The sequence below is a fragment of the Crinia signifera genome, chromosome 6 (assembly GCF_055691185.1).
Source record: "Crinia signifera chromosome 6, ASM5569118v1, whole genome shotgun sequence".
Taxonomy (NCBI): Eukaryota; Metazoa; Chordata; class Amphibia; order Anura; family Myobatrachidae; genus Crinia; species Crinia signifera.
The window spans coordinates 183,174,830-183,197,614 of record NC_139222.1 but is presented as its reverse complement, the minus strand read 5'-3'; the positions used below and the strand labels follow the sequence as shown (position 1 = coordinate 183,197,614).

Below are 22,785 nucleotides of genomic sequence, written 5' to 3'. Positions count from 1 at the left end.
AACTGCACAGTGGCAGAAATCTATTCATACAAATACAGTTGCACAATGAGAACAATCAGCATGCCAGTACAAAATTGCAATGATCAGCGTATAATTGAAAAGTACAAGACAACATTCCTTTTGGCCTACAGTACCCAGATTAAATAGGTGTCCACACCCATAAGATATTACTGTCTTAAAGCTCCTTTTGATTTTGTTGTAGCAGAGAGTATTTTTAATCAACCTTCTCTCCTGGACTTTGCAATTTTATTCCACTGAAAAAAGTTCATGGCCAATCAAACAGAGAGGGAATTCCTATACACAGCTCTCTTTAGTTAAAACCCTAGGTTATCTGGGTTGGGGGAGTAGAAAGTAGCCTTGGGATGTGATAGAGAAAGAGAGTTTACCTTTCTTTTCCATTTCTTTATTTTCTTTTTGATGCAATATGTTTCTGTAGTATCTTTGTTATAATTTATTTATAACCACAGTCTATCGATATACATTCATTTGGTGTATACTGGTTTCCAATAGTTAATTACCTTGTCAATTCTCCAAGATACTACTGTATTGTACTGAAAAACAGTGGACGATATATTACGATGTTTATTGGTTGATTGCCAAACTGTTCTTTTGTATTACTGTCCACAAATTCAATATATCCTGATGGGGTTTTTTCTTGTTGTTGTAGGAAATTATAGCACTGCAAATAATATCATATACTGTGTGTATTATTGTACATCATGCAGTGGTTTATTAAAAAAAAAAATTTAAGAAAAAAACCCCTAGGGCAATGGTTCCCAAACTGTGCTCCGCGGCGCTGTTACAGGGGTGCTGCGGCAGCCTGACAGTCGCATATAGTTCTCCCCCGCGGTGTGTGATAGCCAGGCAGCGAGTGGAGATAGCCAGTGCCAGAGTGGGAATGCGGGCAGGGGTGGAAAATCTGCTTGCGGTAGGCACAGGGGTAACCCAGGAGTCGGGGGGGGGGAGGCTGGGCGGCGGCTGGTTGCCAGACAGTCCCGTCAAGCTCCATGGCTTTTACTTCCTCTATTGCCGGGTTTATTAACTTAGATGTGTGCTTTTGATCATTATTATTTTGGATGTGAGATTCCTCCTCATTTTTAGTTATGGGGATTACACATGGGGCGATTTTAGGGCATTTTTTAAGCAATTTGACTAGATCGCTTAGAAAATTGCCCCTACATCGCTCCGTGTGTAAGGGTCATAACAAAGCATGGCCCCGGTGTGTCGATATCCCCCAACAATTAATATCCAGCATTCTGGATAAATCGCCGGTCAGGGGCAGTGCTCCCGAGAGCCCTAACAGATCACTCGGCACACATTGCCGTGCAGCACCGTGTGCAGAGAGATCTTGCGTAGAGATCCACATAGCTCAGATCGCTCAGTAGTTTTGCCCTGTGTGCACATGTAATAGCTTTGAAATTATTCTATTCCCTCCTGATTTGCATTTTTCAACAAGATTCCATAAATGTTTTATTACCTTCTTGCTGACCATGGCTATGGGTGCAACTAATAAAACAGCTTCTTTTTATTTATAGTTAATCAGTTATTCTCTTTACTGACAGGTGTATGGTTATTATGTTTAAAACATGATTTTAAATGTTATTGGTTAACTCTGAGTACAGCTGTGGCCTCATTTGGGAGCGGCGTTCACCCTAATGCACCCATGGCCATGCATGCTTTATATTTCACAAGGATTCCATAAAATGTGTCTTTTATTTTTCACTAGCATTTCACGTGGACTAACAGCACAGCAATAACTTGCTGTCTGTTATGCAAAAGTTCTGCGGTGCGCATGTGTAATGGTGCTATTATTTATAACCGCAATTGTCCTGGCATTGTTTTATAAATTGTCTGATGTGCAGCATTTTCTAACAAAGCAAAAATTGTAAATGTATAACCTGAAGATGTAATTTCATCTGGATGGTCTGAAACAATGCTGACACATCACTTAACCTTTTGCTCTTGTGGTTTGTGATGTCATTGGTGTTTCCTGCACCCTTCAGCACTCTACCAGTGTCTGCATTTCCCCCTGGCAGCTGGCTCTTTCCCTCTTTCTGTCCTCCAATAAGTTTAAATGCTGGTATTATTTACTGATGAGTAGTTTTGGGGAAGTTTAACATTTGTGAAGGTTTGTTATTCAAAATGGACTTTGTACTGACACCCATTAAAAACATTAGATTTGTTTCTTCCTCTTTTGGTATGACAGTTTTATAATTGTTTACAAGGAGTTTTTGTATTTTACATCCTTCATTGTGACACTTTATACTGTATTGATATTACTAGCTTTGGGATACAAGGTTTGATTTAGAAGTGGACGCAGTTGCATTGGCCGCCACAACTGTTATCACAGCCACTACTGCATCTTTATGTTTGGCTGGGTACACAGTAGATGACAATGCAAATGATGCATGTTGTAAATGCTTTTGAACACCTGGACACACCATAGAGTGCGCATACACACTGCGCAATTTTACAAATTATATCGTCAGTGGACACTTTAAGGAATATGCTCTTGTTGACTTTATCCTCAGATTGAGCTGCAATTTATGGGTGTCTTATTTGTGAACTTATACATTTTGCTAAGCCCCAAGCAAACATTGCTGTGTTATTGAATTACAAAGCCCACCAAGAAACCCTGCAATCTTGATGGAATAATCAGCAATATGTAACACTTATATGCATGTATAAAATCTATATTTCCTTATATATTGTGCACCTGCAAGCAAGGCCATCTGATCTCTGATAATAGCTATTATCCACTCTTGTAAAAATCATTTTTGTTTTCTTACTTTTCTCAATTGTAAAGTTATACAGACCATGCTGGCACTATATAAAATAGTGTACAGTGCATCGGGAAAGTATTCACAGCGCTTCACTTTTTCCACATTTTGTTATGTTACAGCCTTATTTCAAAATGGAATAAAGGTACTTGTGTAGTTTCACGGCGCCAGCATGGCGCCGTGCTACTTCCGGGTTCTACACTCGCTATGTTAAAAAAAGTAACTTAACTCCATGCCAACATGGATCGTTCATACCTCCACTATCCATGTTGGCATGGAGTTGATTTTAAATAGCGTGGCGAGCGTAGCGAGCCACCGAGCCTGCAGCGTGGGTGAGCGAAGCGAGCCCCGCAAGGGGACTCAGACGCAATAAATTACATTTTTCACTCACAATTCTACACACAATGGACCTTATTCTGGTCCATGCGCACAAAGCGAATTTGTGTTGGTACTTTCCGGATGCACTGTAATAAAAATTGGGTACTTGTGTATTTTGGCGGCGCCCATCGCATCGCATACCATAACGCATACGATGGTATGCGACACGATTTCGTTCGCGATAGTGTGCGATGGCATACAATTTTCAAATTGTATGGCATTGTACATGGCATACAATGCCATACGATGCGATGCGATTAAACATTGTATAAGCACCCTAATGGGTGCTTATACAATGTTAAGCACCCTAATCGGTGCTTACAATGTTAAATGCACCCCCACACCACCCCCCCACTATCAACATGAACCCGAAGCGTGGCGAGCACAGCCAGCCCGTGAGGGGCGGCGGTACGCGTCCTACGACCTTTTCATACCCCCACTATCCATGTCGGCGTGGAGTTGAGAATAGAATAGTGTGGCGAACGCAGCGAGCCACCGAGCCCGAAGCGTGGCGAGCGCAGCGGATACCTGTGAAGCCCGCGAAGTGACGCGTTTACCTGTGAAGGTATCCGCGTCCCCTCGCGGGGCTCGCTGCGCTCGCCATGCTTCGGGCTCGGTGGCTCGCTGCGCTCGCCACACTATTCTATTCTCAACTCCACGCAGACGTGGATAGTGAGGGTATGAAAAGGTCGTAGGACGCGTACCACCGCCCCTCGCGGGCTCGCTGCGCTCGCCACGCTTTGGGTTCACGTTTATAGTGGGGGGGGGGGGGGCGTGGGGGTGCATTTAACATTGTAAGCACCCATTAGGGTGCTCAAAAGCACCCTTTAGGGTGCTTATACGATTTTTAATCGTATAGGGGGTCAAAATCGCGTCGCATCGCATGCCATCCGGTACATGGCATGCGATGCGACGCGTTCATCGTACGATGTACATCGGGGGCGCCGCTATAATACACAAGTACCAAAAATTGTATTTACTACAGTCAGTTAACTTAAGTCTTTTTTCCAGAAACCAATCATAGGAAGATTCAAAAAGAAGTGATAGGGTTACAGCCAATAAAACAATGCACTGCGTGAAACATAACATCCTATTCCCATTAAGTTCTCCTGTATGACCAAATTCCTGCAATCAGCATATGGTACAGCAGATGTGTACATCACATTTGGATTGAGCCTGGTTGCAACAATAAGAGAACCTTAATTTGCACACAATTTGGGTTGCATTTGGTGCAGTCCTATCAAATGAAGCCACATCTCTTTTTCTCTGCATTTTCAGTATATCATGTTCTTTCCGAAATCCTTTCTTCCATTAGCCTTCATTAAATGATTGCTAATGTCATATGAATATAAATTCCATCTGTACAATGTCACATGGTGGCTAGATCATCATGAAAAAATGTAGCTTGGCTGTCCACTCTTCACCAATCAGAAACTTGTAGACAATGAGCCTGTAATGCCTGATGATGTGTTACTCAGCATGGATGTTATAAGAAAAGTGCACAGTACAGTTTGAAGCAAAATCCGTAATTCACAGCTGCAATACTGAAACAGTTGGATATTGTACTGCAAAGCGCTTAAGGTGCCCACACACGCACCCATCCCGGCGGTGCGATGCTATGCGATGGGCTGCGCGCTCCCGCGGCACCTCATCGCACAGTAAAAAAAGTATGTGCTGCACATACTTTTTGTACTAGCTTTTTATCGCATAGCATCGCATCGCATGCACAAGGCATATGATGCGATGCTATGTGTGCTAGTTAAGCACAGAACGCACGCCGGGATCGATGCATCTGTGGGCACCTTTGCGGCCTTTAGTCGTTAAAACATCATTTAAATGCCTCGAATTCTGTATTTAGGTAACTATATTTTAACCCTACAACTACATTTAGTAGCTTCTAAATATTGTTTTTGTTTTTTTCATGAATCATGCCATAGTTTTCCATACAAACAGGACAGCATATTACGAATTTGGTAACACGCATTATGTGTTTATGCTGCATGCCAGCTCACTTCAAGTTCACACTGGAGCGTAAGGAAAAAAGTGTGTACCAGCGCTGGCTGTACACTGGAGCGTACTACTCATAGAAAATAACTGCACACATAGGCCAAAGTTTCACACCGTACCAGATGACTTTAAATATATTGTTGCACTGAGGCAATTGTGGGAGATTTGAACAGTTAACGAAAACCAGGAACTTAGCCGAACCCCAGCATGTAGTTTACTAGCCCTCAATAATCTGCTGAAGGTCAGTGCAAAGACTGCAAAACAGGGCTCAGTAACACAGTTATCTATGGCAAGTCAACAGCTTCCTCAAATAATATCTGTTACTTCTGCATTTCACCAGCCTTATCTACATGACTCATCTCTGCTAAAAGAGATTGCCAGGAACATTGTTATCAATATATAACAAATAATAATGTGGAACTTTATTTTTGATAATATTAGTAACATTTTAATAAAACTACGTTTCCTAATTGGACCAATTTCAGGTGAAATACCTAAATGTAACATATCTGCCAATATAAACTAGCGATCCGCATTACATGTGTTATGTAAACATTTTAGGATGTTATCAGAACTAGAGATACAGTTCTAATCATGGGGGCAGTTTTTTTCCTTGTTCCAGCAAACTCCCTTCCATACTGTTCTCCAAAATAATTGTAATATTGAGGCATCATATGCAATAAAAGATGGCATGACATTAAAAAGTATTACATGAAAAGAAATGCTTGCAGAAATTGAGTGATTAGATATACAAAATAATACATTTAGTTGGCAATATAAAGAAAGCTTGAAAGTATGCATAAAATTGTGTAGCACAATACACCATGATTGGTGTGTTTAGATCAGCGATGGACAACAGGTGGCCCTAGGGCAGTTGCGCTGAGGGGGAGGGGTGGAATCTGAAAATAAATTAGTGTGTGATAAGTAAAGAAAAGAAGTTGACATGCTGATAAATGTATATATTTGTATTTATTAAGTGATATCCTCTCTATGATGATCCTTTTATACCAGTGGTTCTCAAACTCGGTCCTCGGGACCCCACGCAGTTCACGTTTTGTAGGTCACCCGACAAGTGCAGTCATTACTGACTGACACATTTTAAAAGATCCACAGGTGGAGCTAATTATTTCACTTGATTCTTTGAGGAGACCTGCAAATCATGCACTGTGTGGGGTCCAGAGGACCGACTTTGAGAACCTCGGTTTTATACTAAGTAATGTACATCATGTCATCCTTTAAAACTAGAGGAAAGGATGTACTATCTACAAAACAGTGTGTTATATGTATTAAGAACAATGGTGATATGCACTTGGCTGGAGAGAGATATAACTGCCTCATTTGTTTTGTTTATGGTTTGCAGGATGACATCATGATGCCACAGCGAATCAGACTACAGTATGAGGCTGCACAAGGTCTACCACAGAGTGTGAGTACTTCTTGGCCCATTTATACTGCACTGTTTAATACTCTCATGGGTATGGGTATGTGTGTTTGTTTGTGTGTGTGTGTGTGTGTGTGTGTGTGTGTGTGTATGTGTGTATATCTTTCAGTGGTGAAGTTGTAGCAGCTTATTTGTTGACGAGTTAAATAAACCTATGGAAGTTACACTGTGAACAGTTCTGTCTACATAGAACTTCTATATCTATGTATTGGAATTTGGTGATCCTTTCTACTATTGGACAGTTATCACAGCAGCAACCATAGCTAGTAGTATTTTAGTTTGGTATAGCTTACAGACAATGTCAAGGTAGACAGTAGAAGGTCAATATGAGAAAGTTCAATACATGAAAAAGTAGTCATGAGGGTTTCATAGTTTTTTTTTTTTTAATGGTGTTCAATGTCGACAGCTGAGAACGTGGACCCCCAATTAGTGTACCACATACCCTAGCATGGCTCACTTGGCCTGCCATACTTTGAGCAAGGTGCCTTGCCCCTGTACCGCTGTGCTCAGCACATTTTCCCTTTACCAATTGAGTCCACGTTGATGGTAAAATGTGAAAAAGTTCAATAAGTGTGGGAAAAAAAATTGAGAAAAACCTACAGTATGTGGACCTTTTCATGTGTCCACCTTTCTCATGTTAGCCTATTGCTTGTGTCAACCTTAGTTAATTTTTTCCTTGTGCACGTTGACCTTTTTGGTGTCCACCTATCAACTTGGTCATAGTCTGTTAGCCATCCAGAAACTGTGTTGTGTTACTTAAATTTTGTTACCTGTGTGGGATTGCGATTGACAGACCTTACATATAAGTAAAAATTTTCCTTTAAATGTAGGCTAAATATTTGGGCATACAGATGTGTCCTTGTACATCTAGCCTGCTAAACAGCCCTTCCTCCGTGTTGCACCTGGAACATTCCAAATTTATGCAGATACAGAGGCAGTCACACACTGAATATAAACATGCCGCATATTGTTTTAATCAGGAAAAGCTGCTTGTGCATCTTATTCACTAATTTTTTCAAATAGGACCTTATTTAACAAAAAAGTTGCAAAGATGACGCCCAGCCTTACCGAGTCATGTGGTGCTCATGTGTTATTTAGAACATGACTTTTATCTCAATGATATATGTGGACACATCTGTATTTAAAAGTCTGCAGTTCTAGCAGTACTATCTTAATCAGAGTGAAGCAAGCAGTGGAACTGTAAGTCCCAGTATGGGTTTCTACCTACATGTCCGCTACAGATTTCACTTTATGGTATTCTTTAACTTATTTTTTTTTTAAGTCAAAACTATAGAAGTATGCCTGGCATTTTAAGTTGATAACTGGCCTTAAGTTCAGAACAGTATAAAGTGATTGGCAACCTGCAGACTCTGCCTCTGTGCTTTTACTGACATTCAGCATTCCATTCCACCAGGACCAGCAAGGTGAAGTGTGTAAACTGCCTCCCTATTGGCTGTCACCAAGCGCATAAATACCTCACAACATTCTTCAAAGGGCAAAGATAATATGTACTGGTTGAACCAAGTAGGGAGATAAAAAACAAGTTATTTTTGCATTCGCTTTACAAGGGACATTCAGAAGCACATAGCGCACATTTTTTTAAATTATTTTAATCGCTAGCAATAGTCGGAGGCAGAAAGTTCTTTGTTCTTCATAGTAGATGTTACTTTGAAGGTATTTCTTGTTACCGGGGAACCTTAGTTAAGTAAATATTTTTTCTTGTAAATAGTGTTTCCACTTTTAACATACATCATTGTATAAGGATCTTTTAAATGCACTTGTGGGTTCTGGGTACCATTTTTTATTTTGTTTCTGCTTTGCCGATAACCTGAACATTTGACAGGTGGGGGTGCATATTGATTCAGCAGTGAGATTCCGCCTCCTTCAGACCACAACCTCTGTATTCTGCCTACTTTCCCCAGTGATATGAGTGCAGCGATGGAAATCATGTCACCAAGACCTTGTTGCCTGAATTGTGGCATTTTGCAGCAAGGGCAGGGCAGTAATGATGCCAATCTTGCTGCCGCAACCTTGCACCTGTCCCTTACACCTGTCCCTTGGACTTTTTGGTAAAGATAGGCAAGTAAGCAATATAAACATTTCTATGATAACAGCTTGCCGGTGGAAAAGTAAGCATAACTCTGGTAAGATATGGATCAGAAGAAGTGGAAAATGGCAGTGACTTTGGTAGACTGACGTTTAGAAGTTCCCTGGTTCTCTCTTTTCACTGGAGGTAGTATAATAGGCATCTCTGTGCATTTGGGGGTTCTATATGAAATCATTGCTCAGTATATAGGAAAAGTTGACATTTTTTTAATTTAATATTTTTGATTGGTATTTGCATTAGTACAACTTAAACAAACAAAAGTACAAAGAAAAAGAAAATAATCAGAGCATACTGTACATAATGGGCAAAGAGACATATAATAGCAATTGTGGTATAAGCAATATGCATTGGAGTACATCCCGCCTTAAATCGCAATCAGGATAAACAAACTACAGTATCCTCAAACCATGCTACTCATGCTCGATCACCCGAAGGCGCCATTCGGGTAAATCCAATTAGAGACTTTTGTAATATAGTATAAGATTACAGTAGCAGATCAGGGTGCTCCAGCCGCACATTCAGAAGTATACATTTACATGTTTCACCGAAATACAATGACAAACTAAAAAAAAGCAATGTATGCCTAGCTTTGTAGACTCCAAAATAAACCTGCTTATATACTAACAAAATAAAATCCTCCAAACCCCAAAACAAACCTCCCCATAACCCCCCACCCTGTATAACCTACCCCCAATTTAGGCATACCTGGAGCCTATACCTGCTAACCCCTTTCCCACTAACTACACTAACGAAGTCTAAATCTACCTGTATCTACCCTTATATAAACCCCCCTGCCCTACCCCCCTCCCACACCCCCATGGTCGGATAATGGGAGAATGGTCTGAGTGGGGCAGTGGCTTGGTAATTGTTAACTAGTATATCAAGGATGCTGGAGCATAGTTACAATATAAAAAGGATTCTGTCTCATACATGACTAAGCAGCACAGTATAACCTGTGAAGGTTGTATAGCATACAAAGAAAAAAAAAGAGAGGATATATGCTCCGGCCAGGCCCTCCTCCATAGCAGAGCCAAATGGTCAGCAGTCTCTCCGTCATACACGCCAGGACCACGCACAGAGCAAACTGTAGTATTGGAATAGAGGTTCCAGCATATGAACCCAGATAGAGGGAGTAGGCGAGTAAGGAGTTTTCAGACTGCAACATAACTGTCGGAGCTAGAGGACGGAGCTGTAGAGAGACCCCACAATCAGGAGCTGAAACCACATCGGAAGTAATAGGAGATATGGCCATACAACTGGATATGTCCCAGGAGGGCGTAGATATAAATGGGTCAGACAATTTAAATATAGTACAAATATCCGTAGGGCGCCGTCTACCAGGAAGCAAATTATCAATGGGGCAGTAAGAGACATCGCATTTCGACAGGATGAAACCTGAAGACTTGGGGTACCATCTTCGGATACAGCAGAGGACATCTCCTTGTGGCAGGATAGATACAGGATAGTCGTAGATTCAGAAGGGTGTAAGCCATACGTACAGCATTTATAAGCATATCGACCACATTTTCAAGTTTAGCCACAATCCTCTGGGTAGAGGCATCAATCGCCTTAAGTAGCAACTGTAATTGATCAGCCATAATAATAGTGGCAATCGGTTAGTGCTGCAGAGGAAAGTCAGGAATAACAAGGTGGTGACTAGCACACCACCAGTGTTCACAGGAGGATTTTAATGATATACAATGCTCCAACAAGCTAATACTTAAGTTGAGAAAAAGTTTATATTTAATTTAGCAATGGCCAGTTGGACGGGGAGTTAAATGGCTAGCTTTTATTACTGACTGTGTTCTCATTAATAATAATAATAATAATAATCAGCCTCCATTATATACAAAATGGAAGCTCATAAGGTGTGATGCGTATTCCTCTCTACAGAATTCCGACTTAATTTCTATAAATTTGCTTGGCCTAGTTTACTATATAATCTTGTGTGTGTGTACAAACCCAGGTGCGATAGAAAATGCTTCTCAGATGTGAGTCAGAAACTGCATCTCTTGCTTGGATCAGCGGGGAACTGCTCGCACCTGTTCCAGTGCTCCCCTGCTAACAGTTTATGGTTTTCCTAAGATTTACAAACTCTGCAACATCATCCCCCGTTTAATGGGATACAGTTGTGCTCATAACTAACATCTGGGCCCCCTGCATGCGTAAATAAATGATGAAATTACAAGCTAGAATAAAGTATTTCCCAGTACGGAATTAGTCACGCTCTTTTGCTGCCTATTGTGGCTCTTGCCTTTTTATTGTGACTGTTTTGGAGATTATAGGCCTTATGTACAGTTGAGCACAACTCTGCTGTAGATGCTTCCACATTGTATACATTGTACTAAATATGTATTTTCCCATGCTTCCTGAGTTTTACACATCTTTGGGGTCTGCCCAAACTTGTCTGCTATACAACATCATCAGCAGTGATAAACCAAAATAACAAGAATTCCGCTGGTTTTCACAAGGGGTAGTTGCAGTTGTGACATCCTTTTCTTTTAGTATACATATAACTTTTATATACACACATTTATGTATGTTAATTCAGGAGAACTTGATCCGGTTTCACAATTGTCCGTTTGAGGTTAGTGTAACTGGGACCTCATGTCAGACAAGCCCAGTAATATTTGATCCAGATTACACTTGAGCGATTAAGCCTTGACTGCACTAGTTATAGAGCCCTGTGACCAATCATATATTACAACAAGTAGCCATTAAGAGGTGACCTAGGACATATCGTACTAAGGGAAGTCCTAGGAACAGAGATGCAGAAGAGCCACTGTTGGAGTGGGTAAATAGGGGGTAAAAAAACCTTAAATTAGAAACCTTCAGACCATAAAGGGATACAGTATGTGAGCTTACTGTATGTGTGTACTTTTATTTGTTAACCCTTCATCTTTATAGTATTATTTTTGAGATTATTACTTTGTGCATGTCATATTAGCAGCACTTTGGGTTTTATTGCGCACTTTGGTTTGATTTTTATTTCACATTTCAACAACCCGAAGGTGCCATCAAGGGCTCATCAAGCCAAAAATAAGCAGAGTAAGAGAACAGTTGTATAGTAGATATGCAAAATTAACCTGTATCAAGTTTGGTAGGATAGCAGCACATCAAACCAGAGTCCAATAACACAGTAAAATAGCTATATCTACCTATCTATCAAAACAAAACATTACTAAACAAAACAAAACCCCAAAACAAACCATCCCTAAAACATACCAAAGCAAACCTCCCCATAACCCCCACCCTGTATAACCTAACCCCAACCTAGGAAATTCTTTGATCCCAAAACTAACCCACTCTCCCATGAAACTACACTATCTACCTAAAACAATCCCCCACCCATCCACAGACAGATAAAATATATACGGACCAATAGGAGCATGGCCTATAGGCCCTCAATTAAATACAATCAAGATATAACAGCAGCATTAGGGTATATAGAGCAAACCATATAATATAATTGCATAGACAAAAAAAAAGAAAAGGAAAATGAATAAAACAGCAATTAGAAAAATAAAAAATGCAAAAATGAGATGACATCCCAAGTGAGAATCCGGCCAATTCTTGGTCCCCTGAAGAAGCAAGGCTAATATAATAAACGCATCACCAGTTTCACAAGGATGTACAGAAGAATACCTAGAGCATGTATAAAACAAAGTCCAGGGCCTCACCATAATCATTGGTGGCAAAAGAGAAGTCTGAAGGGGAACCGTGTCACCTTCAATGCTCATAGGGATAGCACAGCAAATAATCTGATCTTATTCCCATGTTTTCGAGGATATACAAGGAAATTTACAGAGTTTTGAAACATCAAAGTTCAGGAGCTAGTATTTTCCATCAGTAGCAAAATAGGTTTTATAGGTGAATCAGATTTACCGCAAAGCAGTCAGGTATAGAACAGTAAATAGAAGAGTACGCATCCAAAATATAAACCAGTATAGTAGAAGTAAGAGCTGCCGGTACAATAGATGTAGGCAAACCTCCCTCATCAACTTTAGCACATCACTCAGGAGTGCAGGTAGAAGACAGGATACCGCCCTGTAGGATATCAATATGGCGAGGAAGTCTATTACGGTAGTAGAGGTAGAAATCGCACATAGTATTTGTTGAACAGTAGATTCAGCTGAATAATGGCCACAGAGGAAGATGGCACTGGCTAGCACATTGCCAAGTGCATAGAGGAGGTTAACAGCTTAAAGAGCACCTAATATTAGTGCACGTTGTTAATACTGTATATTGTAATCCAGAGGATGAGTGACCTCAGGGTTCCAATTACTCAAAAGGATTAGATCAGGCATGTCCAACGTTGGCCCTCCAAATGTTGTGAAACTACACATCCAGCATGCTTTGCAATAGTTTTAGCATTCTCTAATAGTAAAACTGTGGCAATGCATGCAGGGATGTGTAGTTTCACAACATCTGGAGGGCCAACGTTGGACATGCCTGGGTTATATAGTCTGACTGCGTGCAGTAAACCTCGGCCACTAAGACAGGCAGTTGGTGGAATCTAACTCACAATAATATGTAGCCCAAGTCCCAGATAGTGGGTGCCAGAGCTAGTTGTATAATGCAGGAGGCAGGAGAGATAGTCCAATAGGTGCAGGAGGAACAGGACACAGGCTGTGTAGCCACACTCACCCCACCCAAGATTGATGAGGCCCCAGGTGGTGTTGCGCCACAGGAGACCTTAAAATGGCGTCCCCGCTTCAGGAGGGCGGAAGCCTGCAGGCCCTCCAGAGTAAACTGGTCCTGGCTTCAATTTGCGTACCTTGCTTTAGGGTAGGGACAGAGGGCTGTCCTCACTAAATGAACTAATATATTTTGTTCAATGCATTTAAGCCTGCAGCCCCCTTCACGGGATCCCACTTTTCTGCAGGTCCGAATACTATTGCTCAAAGTTTTTACAATAATAATATATTTTTATATATATATATATATATATATATATATATATATATATATATATATATAGATATATAGATATATAGATATATAGATAGCAGGAAACAAAGTGCGCCCCTAGATTGACTTCCACCACCAACATCCAGTATGAGGAACCAAATTTACAATCTTTAAATCACTGATCAACAGTTTTATTACAATTCTTCATAAAATACAGTATAAAAACACTTTTTCATCTGTGAGTATTCGATAAATTCAGTTCTACAAATGCAAGGAAAAGGACCCAACGCGTTTCGTCGTAAACGACTTCCTCAGGAGTAACATTCCAAATGCATATAGAATACAAGTATAGATGAAGTATGATGCCTCAAAAAAATGGATCCTTTGAAGATCCTGGTAAAGGGATGCAAGCCTGCATCAATTTCCATAGATGTCCTTATAAAAAGTATGGGTAAAATCACCAATTCTGAGGGAAATCGGATATAATCCTCAGAAAACGTCTCAGCAGGTTTAGGTTCCAGACCAACCTGGACCTTGGATAGGAGTGTGCACAGACGCCTGGATATATATATATATATATATATATATATATATATATATATATATATATATATATATATATATATATATATATATATATATATATATATATATATATATATACACATATATACACACACACATACCACCCTCACAACAGGGCACATAATGTTATCCTCGAGCTGAGCAGACCTGCAATTTAGCATCGGTTCCTTATGTACTGTATGTATTTACACTTTGAACCATGGAACTGTTAATAATTTGAAATTAACTCATATAATAATGTTTATTTTGACCATATTTTATGATATCTAGTTATGTAATGAGTTCCATGTGTTTCTCCTGTATGATCCACCTCTCTTGAATGACTCATGTCACACCTATTCTTACTTCTTCCACCTTTCATAGCCTTTATTTTTCCATCCATCTCTCACCCATTGCACCTCTCCCTCTTTCCTTGCCCCTGACCACCCTACACCTCTCCTTCCTTCCCACTCATGTATCAATCAATTCCTCCTGATGTCAACACTGAATGTCTAACTAGACAGTACCTGACTACCTGTCTGGAACATCTGTAAGAAGATCCACCTGGGGTGCACACAAGTACAATCAGTTCATGCCTTGCTTCAGGGCTCCTCCCGGGAAGTGTGTGTGCGTGTGGGGGGGGGGGGGGGGGGGAGTTCAGCAGGCAGTAGCGAGTGATTCTTCTTCATGCCTTGCTCGGGGGGGGGGGGGGGACACCTCTGTTTTCTGTATTTTCAACACAAGTGCCCATAAAAGACTGCTACTCATGCGCCGTAGCCCTGCTCCAGTTGCCATGTAATCATGGTAGCCAGCCTAAAGCTGGAACTGCGCTTGCCCTAGGCATTTGCCTAGCTTGCCTATGCCTAGGGCCGGCTCTGGGTGGCAGAGATGTATATATTCTAAGAATAGCACACGAGGAGAGAGGACCCTGTTTGTCAGTGCTTACGTTCTATTGGGTTTAAATTGAAAGGGGGCCAAAATCATAGAACTGATCTCTCAAAATAAAAAAGCTCCACACAGTTAATGACCTGGTGGGAATCAAACCCATTACCCTGGAAGCTCCAATGCACACACCTCCAAATTAGACATGAGTCTAGAATCTAGACCTTGACAAACCCCGGGCGCCAGGTCACCACGGCGACCAGATTTTCCTGGCTGGCAACTAGATTTCTGTGAGAGGTGATGTGTGGCCTGCCACCTGCCGTCTGTATAGGCGAAAGGATGCAGCAGCAGCATTGTCCATCTCCTGCCTAAGCCACCTCCTCTCAGCATATAGTTGAGAACCTTCTGTGACGTGCTCAGGTCCAGCTCTCAAGCCACATATACTTACAATTAAAAAGGACAGCTGCAGGAGGGTTGAAGGAGGTGCGCAGACTGTGTCAGATTATACACGAGTGCCCCCCCCCCCCCCTGTATGGTACACAGGGAACTGGGCAGTGGGGTCCCTGAGGCGAATGGGATATCAGCAGAAGAGTCCCTGCGGTGGATGGGAACTAGTAGCGCTACTAGTTCCCATCTGCCGCAGGGACCCTCAGCACTGATTTCACATTTGCTGCATGGACCCTGCTGCCAGGAACCCCGTGCTGGCCAGGTACCAGGGGAGGGGGGGACGCGTGGTTCCACCCTGCTGCAGCTGTCCTTTTTTCATTATACGTATATGTGGCTTGAGAGCTGGACCCCCCCGCGCGCATAGCTGAGCTGCTGTTTTCGCCTCCATACTCTGTAGCGCTGCAACTTTAGTTAGGAGGGAGGCTGGCTAACGCCAATCCACTCCCCTGCAGCTCTGTACCTCCTGCTCCTGTCTACACACACTGAGGCTATAACTGTGTTCAGAGTTTGGGGCAGATGTATTATAGCGGCGCTTATCGCGCCGCTATAATACTTTCTGCTTCGCCTCATTTGTGAGGCGAGTGGTTTGTGAATAAGATGGATAGCGCTCAAGATAACTATATTGAAGGTTAATCAGACCTCAGGTATATTACCAAAACCACATACGCCTTGTATTATTGGATGGTCATATGGCTGGTACACACAGGTCCCTCTTTTCTCCCCTATTAAACAAGCAGGGGAGACACAATAGAACAGGACATAGTGCAGATCAGTAATGTAAAAAGAATTTAATACATCAGTTGCACTTACAATAAAACGAATGATAAAAGCATGAGACAAGCAATCCTTGTGGCAAAGCAGCATACAGATGTAAGGGGTAGAAGTCCTCTCAAGCTGGGCTCACCGGTCCGGAATCGGATAACCACAGTTCAAGGTCCAACTTCTATCAGGATGTGCCGCTTGCAGGGGGATGCCAGTCCACAGATGTAAACGATAGCACGCTTAACGCGTTTCGGAATTGGTATTCCTTCTTCAGAAGCATGCTAAACAGTCTTAGGGCTCAGGTATATATACCTGTAGATACGTTTACACAGCTGAACAATTAGCGCCGCTACTCGGCGTACAACTTCCGGGTTCCCCCTGAAAAACATGGCGGTGCGTTCCAAATAACGGAAGCGCGTCACCGCATCAATCTTGTATGAACGGAAGTGCGTTATCCGATACTTCCGTATTGGCTAGCGTCTCCTAACGTTGTCATGACGCCCGCTTGCGCTCCATTAGGAGTAGCGGTGCGTTCCAGGCTGGGACATTTTAAAGTTTATCTCAAAATCGCCGGCCAATTAGGGCTAAGGAAGATAAAGAGTATTTTTTCATTATGTCTCATGGGGAATGCGGAAGTAGTTTACAATAAAATTCAGATCATCCACGGTCTAAAAAATATAGAAAACAGAGTTAGAAACTGCACATAATAAGATACAATAAAATTTGTTTTAAAAAAGAAAGCACCCATATTCAACCAGCACCCTTTTTTTTATAAACACCTTAGTGATATGGAGTGGACAAGATTAAAAGGAATAAGAATTTTTAAGAAAGAAAAGGTTTTAATTCGAACTCGCTATTAAGACCTCTTGGTACTAGTGTTCCCAAGCGATATATCCAGCGCATCTCCGTTTTTGAGAGTCGCTTGGCTAGATCGTTGGTCCGACTTTTTGGTATAACTTGTTCGATGGCACAGAAGTTTTTTAGATGACATTCATTTCCATTATGAGCCACACGGAAATGTTCAGAAACTGTATGGGTCTTTAATTGTTTCCTGACATTATAGATATGTTCTGCAGTGCGGGCCTTCAATTGTCTTGAAGTTTTTCCGACATAAGCAAGTCCGCAAATGCAGTTGCGGACTTGCTTATGTCGGAAAAACTTCAAGACAATTGAAGGCCCGCACTGCAGAACATATCTATAATGTCAGGAAACAATTAAAGACCCATACAGTTTCTGAACATTTCCGTGTGGCTCATAATGGAAATGAATGTCATCTAAAAAACTTCTGTGCCATCGAACAAGTTATACCAAAAAGTCGGACCAACGATCTAGCCAAGCGACTCTCAAAAACGGAGATGCGCTGGATATATCGCTTGGGAACACTAGTACCAAGAGGTCTTAATAGCGAGTTCGAATTAAAACCTTTTCTTTCTTAAAAATTCTTATTCCTTTTAATCTTGTCCACTCCATATCACTAAGGTGTTTATAAAAAAAAGGGTGCTGGTTGAATATGGGTGCTTTCTTTTTTAAAACAAATTTTATTGTATCTTATTATGTGCAGTTTCTAACTCTGTTTTCTATATTTTTTAGACCGTGGATGATCTGAATTTTATTGTAAACTACTTCCGCATTCCCCATGAGACATAATGAAAAAATACTCTTTATCTTCCTTAGCCTTAATTGGCCGGCGATTTTGAGATAAACTTTAAAATGTCCCAGCCTGGAACGCACCGCTACTCCTAATGGAGCGCAAGCGGGCGTCATGACAACGTTAGGAGACGCTAGCCAATACGGAAGTATCGGATAACGCACTTCCGTTCATACAAGATTGATGCGGTGACGCGCTTCCGTTATTTGGAACGCACCGCCATGTTTTTCAGGGGGAACCCGGAAGTTGTACGCCGAGTAGCGGCGCTAATTGTTCAGCTGTGTAAACGTATCTACAGGTATATATACCTGAGCCCTAAGACTGTTTAGCATGCTTCTGAAGAAGGAATACCAATTCCGAAACGCGTTAAGCGTGCTATCGTTTACATCTGTGGACTGGCATCCCCCTGCAAGCGGCACATCCTGATAGAAGTTGGACCTTGAACTGTGGTTATCCGATTCCGGACCGGTGAGCCCAGCTTGAGAGGACTTCTACCCCTTACATCTGTATGCTGCTTTGCCACAAGGATTGCTTGTCTCATGCTTTTATCATTCGTTTTATTGTAAGTGCAACTGATGTATTAAATTCTTTTTACATTACTGATCTGCACTATGTCCTGTTCTATTGTGTCTCCCCTGCTTGTTTAATAGGGGAGAAAAGAGGGACCTGTGTGTACCAGCCATATGACCATCCAATAATACAAGGCGTATGTGGTTTTGGTAATATACCTGAGGTCTGATTAACCTTCAATATAGTTATCTTGAGCGCTATCCATCTTATTCACAAACCATCCACCAATTGTCTATATCTTTCTGGTAGTTTCTGGTGTTTCTACCACTGTGAATTTGGGCATTAGCTGCACTTGATTTTATTGCGCAACTATTTGTCAATATCTTTTCTTGTATCATTTGTGAGGCGAAGCAGGAAGGGACATCGACAAGATGTATTAACATCTTGTCTGCCGCCTCCGGCAATATCCCCTCTTGGAGATAGCGCATCAGTTTACAATGCGAATTTAACCCATGACCTCAGTGCTGTGAGGCAGTAATGCTAACCATTACACCATCCGTACTGACCTTTATCACCAGCCAATCAACTTATTGACTGTTACGTTAAAGGCTAGGTTTAAAAAGATTCGGGGTCTGATTGGCTGGTGATAATGTACCAGGTGCTTTATCACTTTTCCTCCCTTATCACTGCTTCATACATGTACCCCCTAGATATGTCAAATTGTAATGATCTGTCTTTTCCATTTGGCTCAACAAAAAATTGAAATGACCCATCCTTATTATGTTTCCTGTAGGCCTAAATATTATTTGTATGCAAGGGTTGGGATCATTTGGTCTATAGCAAGTTGGTCGACAGTCATTAGGTTGACGCCATTAGGTCGACATGGAGATAGGTTGACATGGTTCTAGATTGAGATGGGTTAAGGTTGACATGGTTCTAGGTTGACATGGCTTTAGGTCGACAGATCATTAGGTTGACACAAGCATTAAGTTGACATGGTCTAGGTCGACAGTCAAAAGGTCAACATGGGGTTTTTGACTTGTTTGACCCGAATGTCGACATGGACACTGGTTAGAGTGCATCGCGTCCCCTCGCATGGCTTGCTGGCTCACGATGCTTAGGGCACGGTGCCTCGCTATGCTCGCCACCCTGTTTTATTCTCCCACCATGCCCTAGTAGATGGTAGGGCATGAAATACCGCCTGTCGGCAAATGTCGTGTTTACATGGACACTGAAATGTAGCACCACGTCCCCTTGTGTGGCTCGCTGCACTCACCATGCTTCGGGCACGGTGCCTTGCTAAGCTCGGCACACTATTTTATTCTCCCACCACGCCCTAGTAGATGGTAGGGCATGAAATACCACCTGTTGGCACATGTCAGCTCAAAAACACAGTCAAAAACCCCATGTCGACCTAATGATTGTGTCGACCTAACGACCCGTCAACCTAAAGCCATGTCGACCAAGAATCATGTAGACCTTAACCCATGTCGACCTAATGGTATTGACCTAATGATTGTCGACCAACTTGCTGTAGACCAAATGACCGTATCCAATATGCAAATACCATTGCTATTTTCTATGCTCCTGAGCTGCTAACATTAAAAGCTGAAATTAAGAGCTGCCCACCAGAGCCATCGTTCGCCAATACATAAAAAATAGGAACATTGGGTATAAGGGTTGGTCTCTGGCTATGCAACCTTGACATGGCAATAATGAAGCAGATGCAATGTTCTTGCGCATACGATATTGAAGGCGACGGCTAATAAATGCCCAGAAACTATCAATGACACATCTACGGTTTACTAGCCGCTGACAATTAACACCTCTAATCGGTCAATTCCTATCAGTTATTTGTGAGTGAGATCACGGCGGCATTGAAGCAATGAAGATCTTTTCCATGATATCGCTATACTTCTGGGGGTCTGTATAAAATACTTTAATATCATATAATAACATATACTCCTATCTATACTCTGACTATACTCCTATCAGTTCAATCCCTGCATTGATATTTTGTTCATTTGTGAATCCCAGGATTGCAAAAATGGGAAGGGATTGGCTTCCCTATCCCCATAGTGCATTTCATTTTTACCAAAATGTGTTTTTAATAAAGTAACAGTAAATGATACTGCATACCAACAATTTTCTTTATTAACAGTTTTGTATATAGCACAGCAAATTCCATTGCTCTTTACATTTGGAAATGGTGATTAGACAAACTGGGTAGTTATAGACTGTCTGGTAGGTAGGTCCTGGTTGCAAATTTACAATCTATAGACAAGCTATTGTAAGCTTAGAATACATACAAGTATACAGAATAGAGAACAGTGAACTTTTCAAACGTTTTTTTTTTTGCGCCTTTATTTTCTTGAATAAATGGAATTTATGCCAGAAGACAACAACTATAAATAATAATTGAGCACATATATATCAAACTTGTTTACTCTACCAGTTCCTGAGATAGAAAATGATTTTTAGACTTGTCTCCCACAGCCCCAGAACAGTGGGCAGCCCAATTCCTAGTGAAGTGGGCAGAATGTGGAGAAAAATACAGTGTCAGTTGTTCATGAGGAAGGGGCCTGGTGTAATGATGCAATATAGTGCTAATCAGAACATTTTAGCCCTGCCCCTATGCAAGGCAATATACTGTAGGTAGGATGTGAGTATACTTTTGTCTGTGTGTTTCCATTTCAATCCCAGAAATCCCATGGTTGATTTTTTTTTATTTTTTATTTTTGAATCCCAGGATTACACAAATGGGATGGGATTGGCTTCCCTATCCCCATAGTGCTTTAAATGTAACAAAATATATTGAATACAGTAACAGTGATGATACTGCATACCAAACCGTTCATCAACAGTTTCTTATATAGAGCAATTCAGTTGGAGACCGTGATAAAACAAATTGGATAGTTACAAAGGGCCAGATGCACTAAGCATCAAAAGAGATAAAATGGAGAGTGATAAACAGCCAGCCAATCGGCATTTTTCAAACACAGTCTGTAGCATGGCAGGTAGGAGCTGATTGGCTGGCTGTTTATCACTCTCCATTTTATCACTTTTGAAGCTTAGTGCATCTGGTCCCGACAGTCAAAACGGTACGAGGTCCCACATGCTTACAATCTTGTTAATAGTTATCGCCTTCTGGGATGGAAATCCATTCATGCAAATATGGACCAGTCACAGTAATTTTCCCATAATGTGGCCGGGCCTAATGGCTCAATTATGCCAGTCCCGCTTTTACTCTGTCCAGGAGAAATTTGTAAGTGTAGGCAAGTATGATATATACTTTTAGTACATTCTGGTTATGTCAACATCAGAGCATCATGCTGTCAATATTCTGACTGCATATAATTGAAATACCGGTACTTGTGGAGTATCACGGCTCCCATCGTATGGCATCGTATGCCATATGTAGTGGCGTACGATGGTATACGATACGATGCGATTTTTACCGATTTTTGAGCATTTCTGGTCAAAAATCGTATGCGATCGCATCGGATGCCATCCGATGGCATCCGATGCGATGCGATCGCACCCGATTTTGCACTGAAATGCATAAAAATGCATTGAAATGTGTAGTAAACTTGTGAAATGCCCCCAAATGCCATTTTTCATAGTGTACCACCCCCACTATCAACGTCAACCCGAAGCGTGGGGAGCGCAGCGGTACGCGTACTACGACCTTTTCATACCCCCACTATCCACGTCGGCGTGGAGTTGAGAATAGAAAGTGTGGCAAGCGCAGTGAGCCACCGAGCCCGAAGCGTGGCGAGCGGACGCGGATACCTGTGAAGCCCGCGAGGGGGCGCGTATAGCTGTGAAGGTATCCGCGCCCCCTCGCGGGGCTCGCCACGCTTCGGGCTCGGTGGCTCGCCACACTTTCTATTCTCAACTCCACGCCGACGTGGATAGTGGGTGTATGAAAAGGTCGTAGGACGCGTACCGCCGCCCCTCGCGGGCTCGCTGCGCTCGACACGCTTCGGGTTGACGTTGATAGTGAGGGTGGTACACTATGAAAAATGGCATTTGGGGGCATTTCACAAATTTACTACACATTTCAATGCATTTTGATGCATTTCAGTGCAAAATCGGGTGCGATCGCATCGCATGCGATTTGATCGTATGCGATGCGATTTTTTAGCATACGATCAGCATACGATCAAGGTCGTGGGAGCCGTGATACTCCACAAGTACCGAAATACCTTTCTGTCTGAAATAATTGTCACGTGACTTTAAAGAAAGTAAACATAGACGCGTAGAACAATCCAAAAAAAATATATAAACAGGTATAGTTTAATACCTTAAAGCTACGTATATGTTAGATGATATATATATATATATT

At 41.7% G+C, this 22,785-nt stretch overlaps 1 protein-coding gene across 3 annotated transcripts in view; it reads left to right on the top strand.

Annotated features, from left to right (window-relative positions):
* Positions 1-22,785, top strand: part of QTGAL (queuosine-tRNA galactosyltransferase) — a 369,929-nt gene that overhangs the window by 65,675 nt on the left and 281,469 nt on the right. For all 3 annotated transcript variants that reach the window (XM_083148363.1, XM_083148361.1, XM_083148364.1), the window contains exon 6: positions 6,526-6,591. In XM_083148363.1, the coding sequence (XP_083004489.1) occupies positions 6,526-6,591 (66 nt within the window). The remainder of the gene's footprint in view (positions 1-6,525; positions 6,592-22,785) is intronic.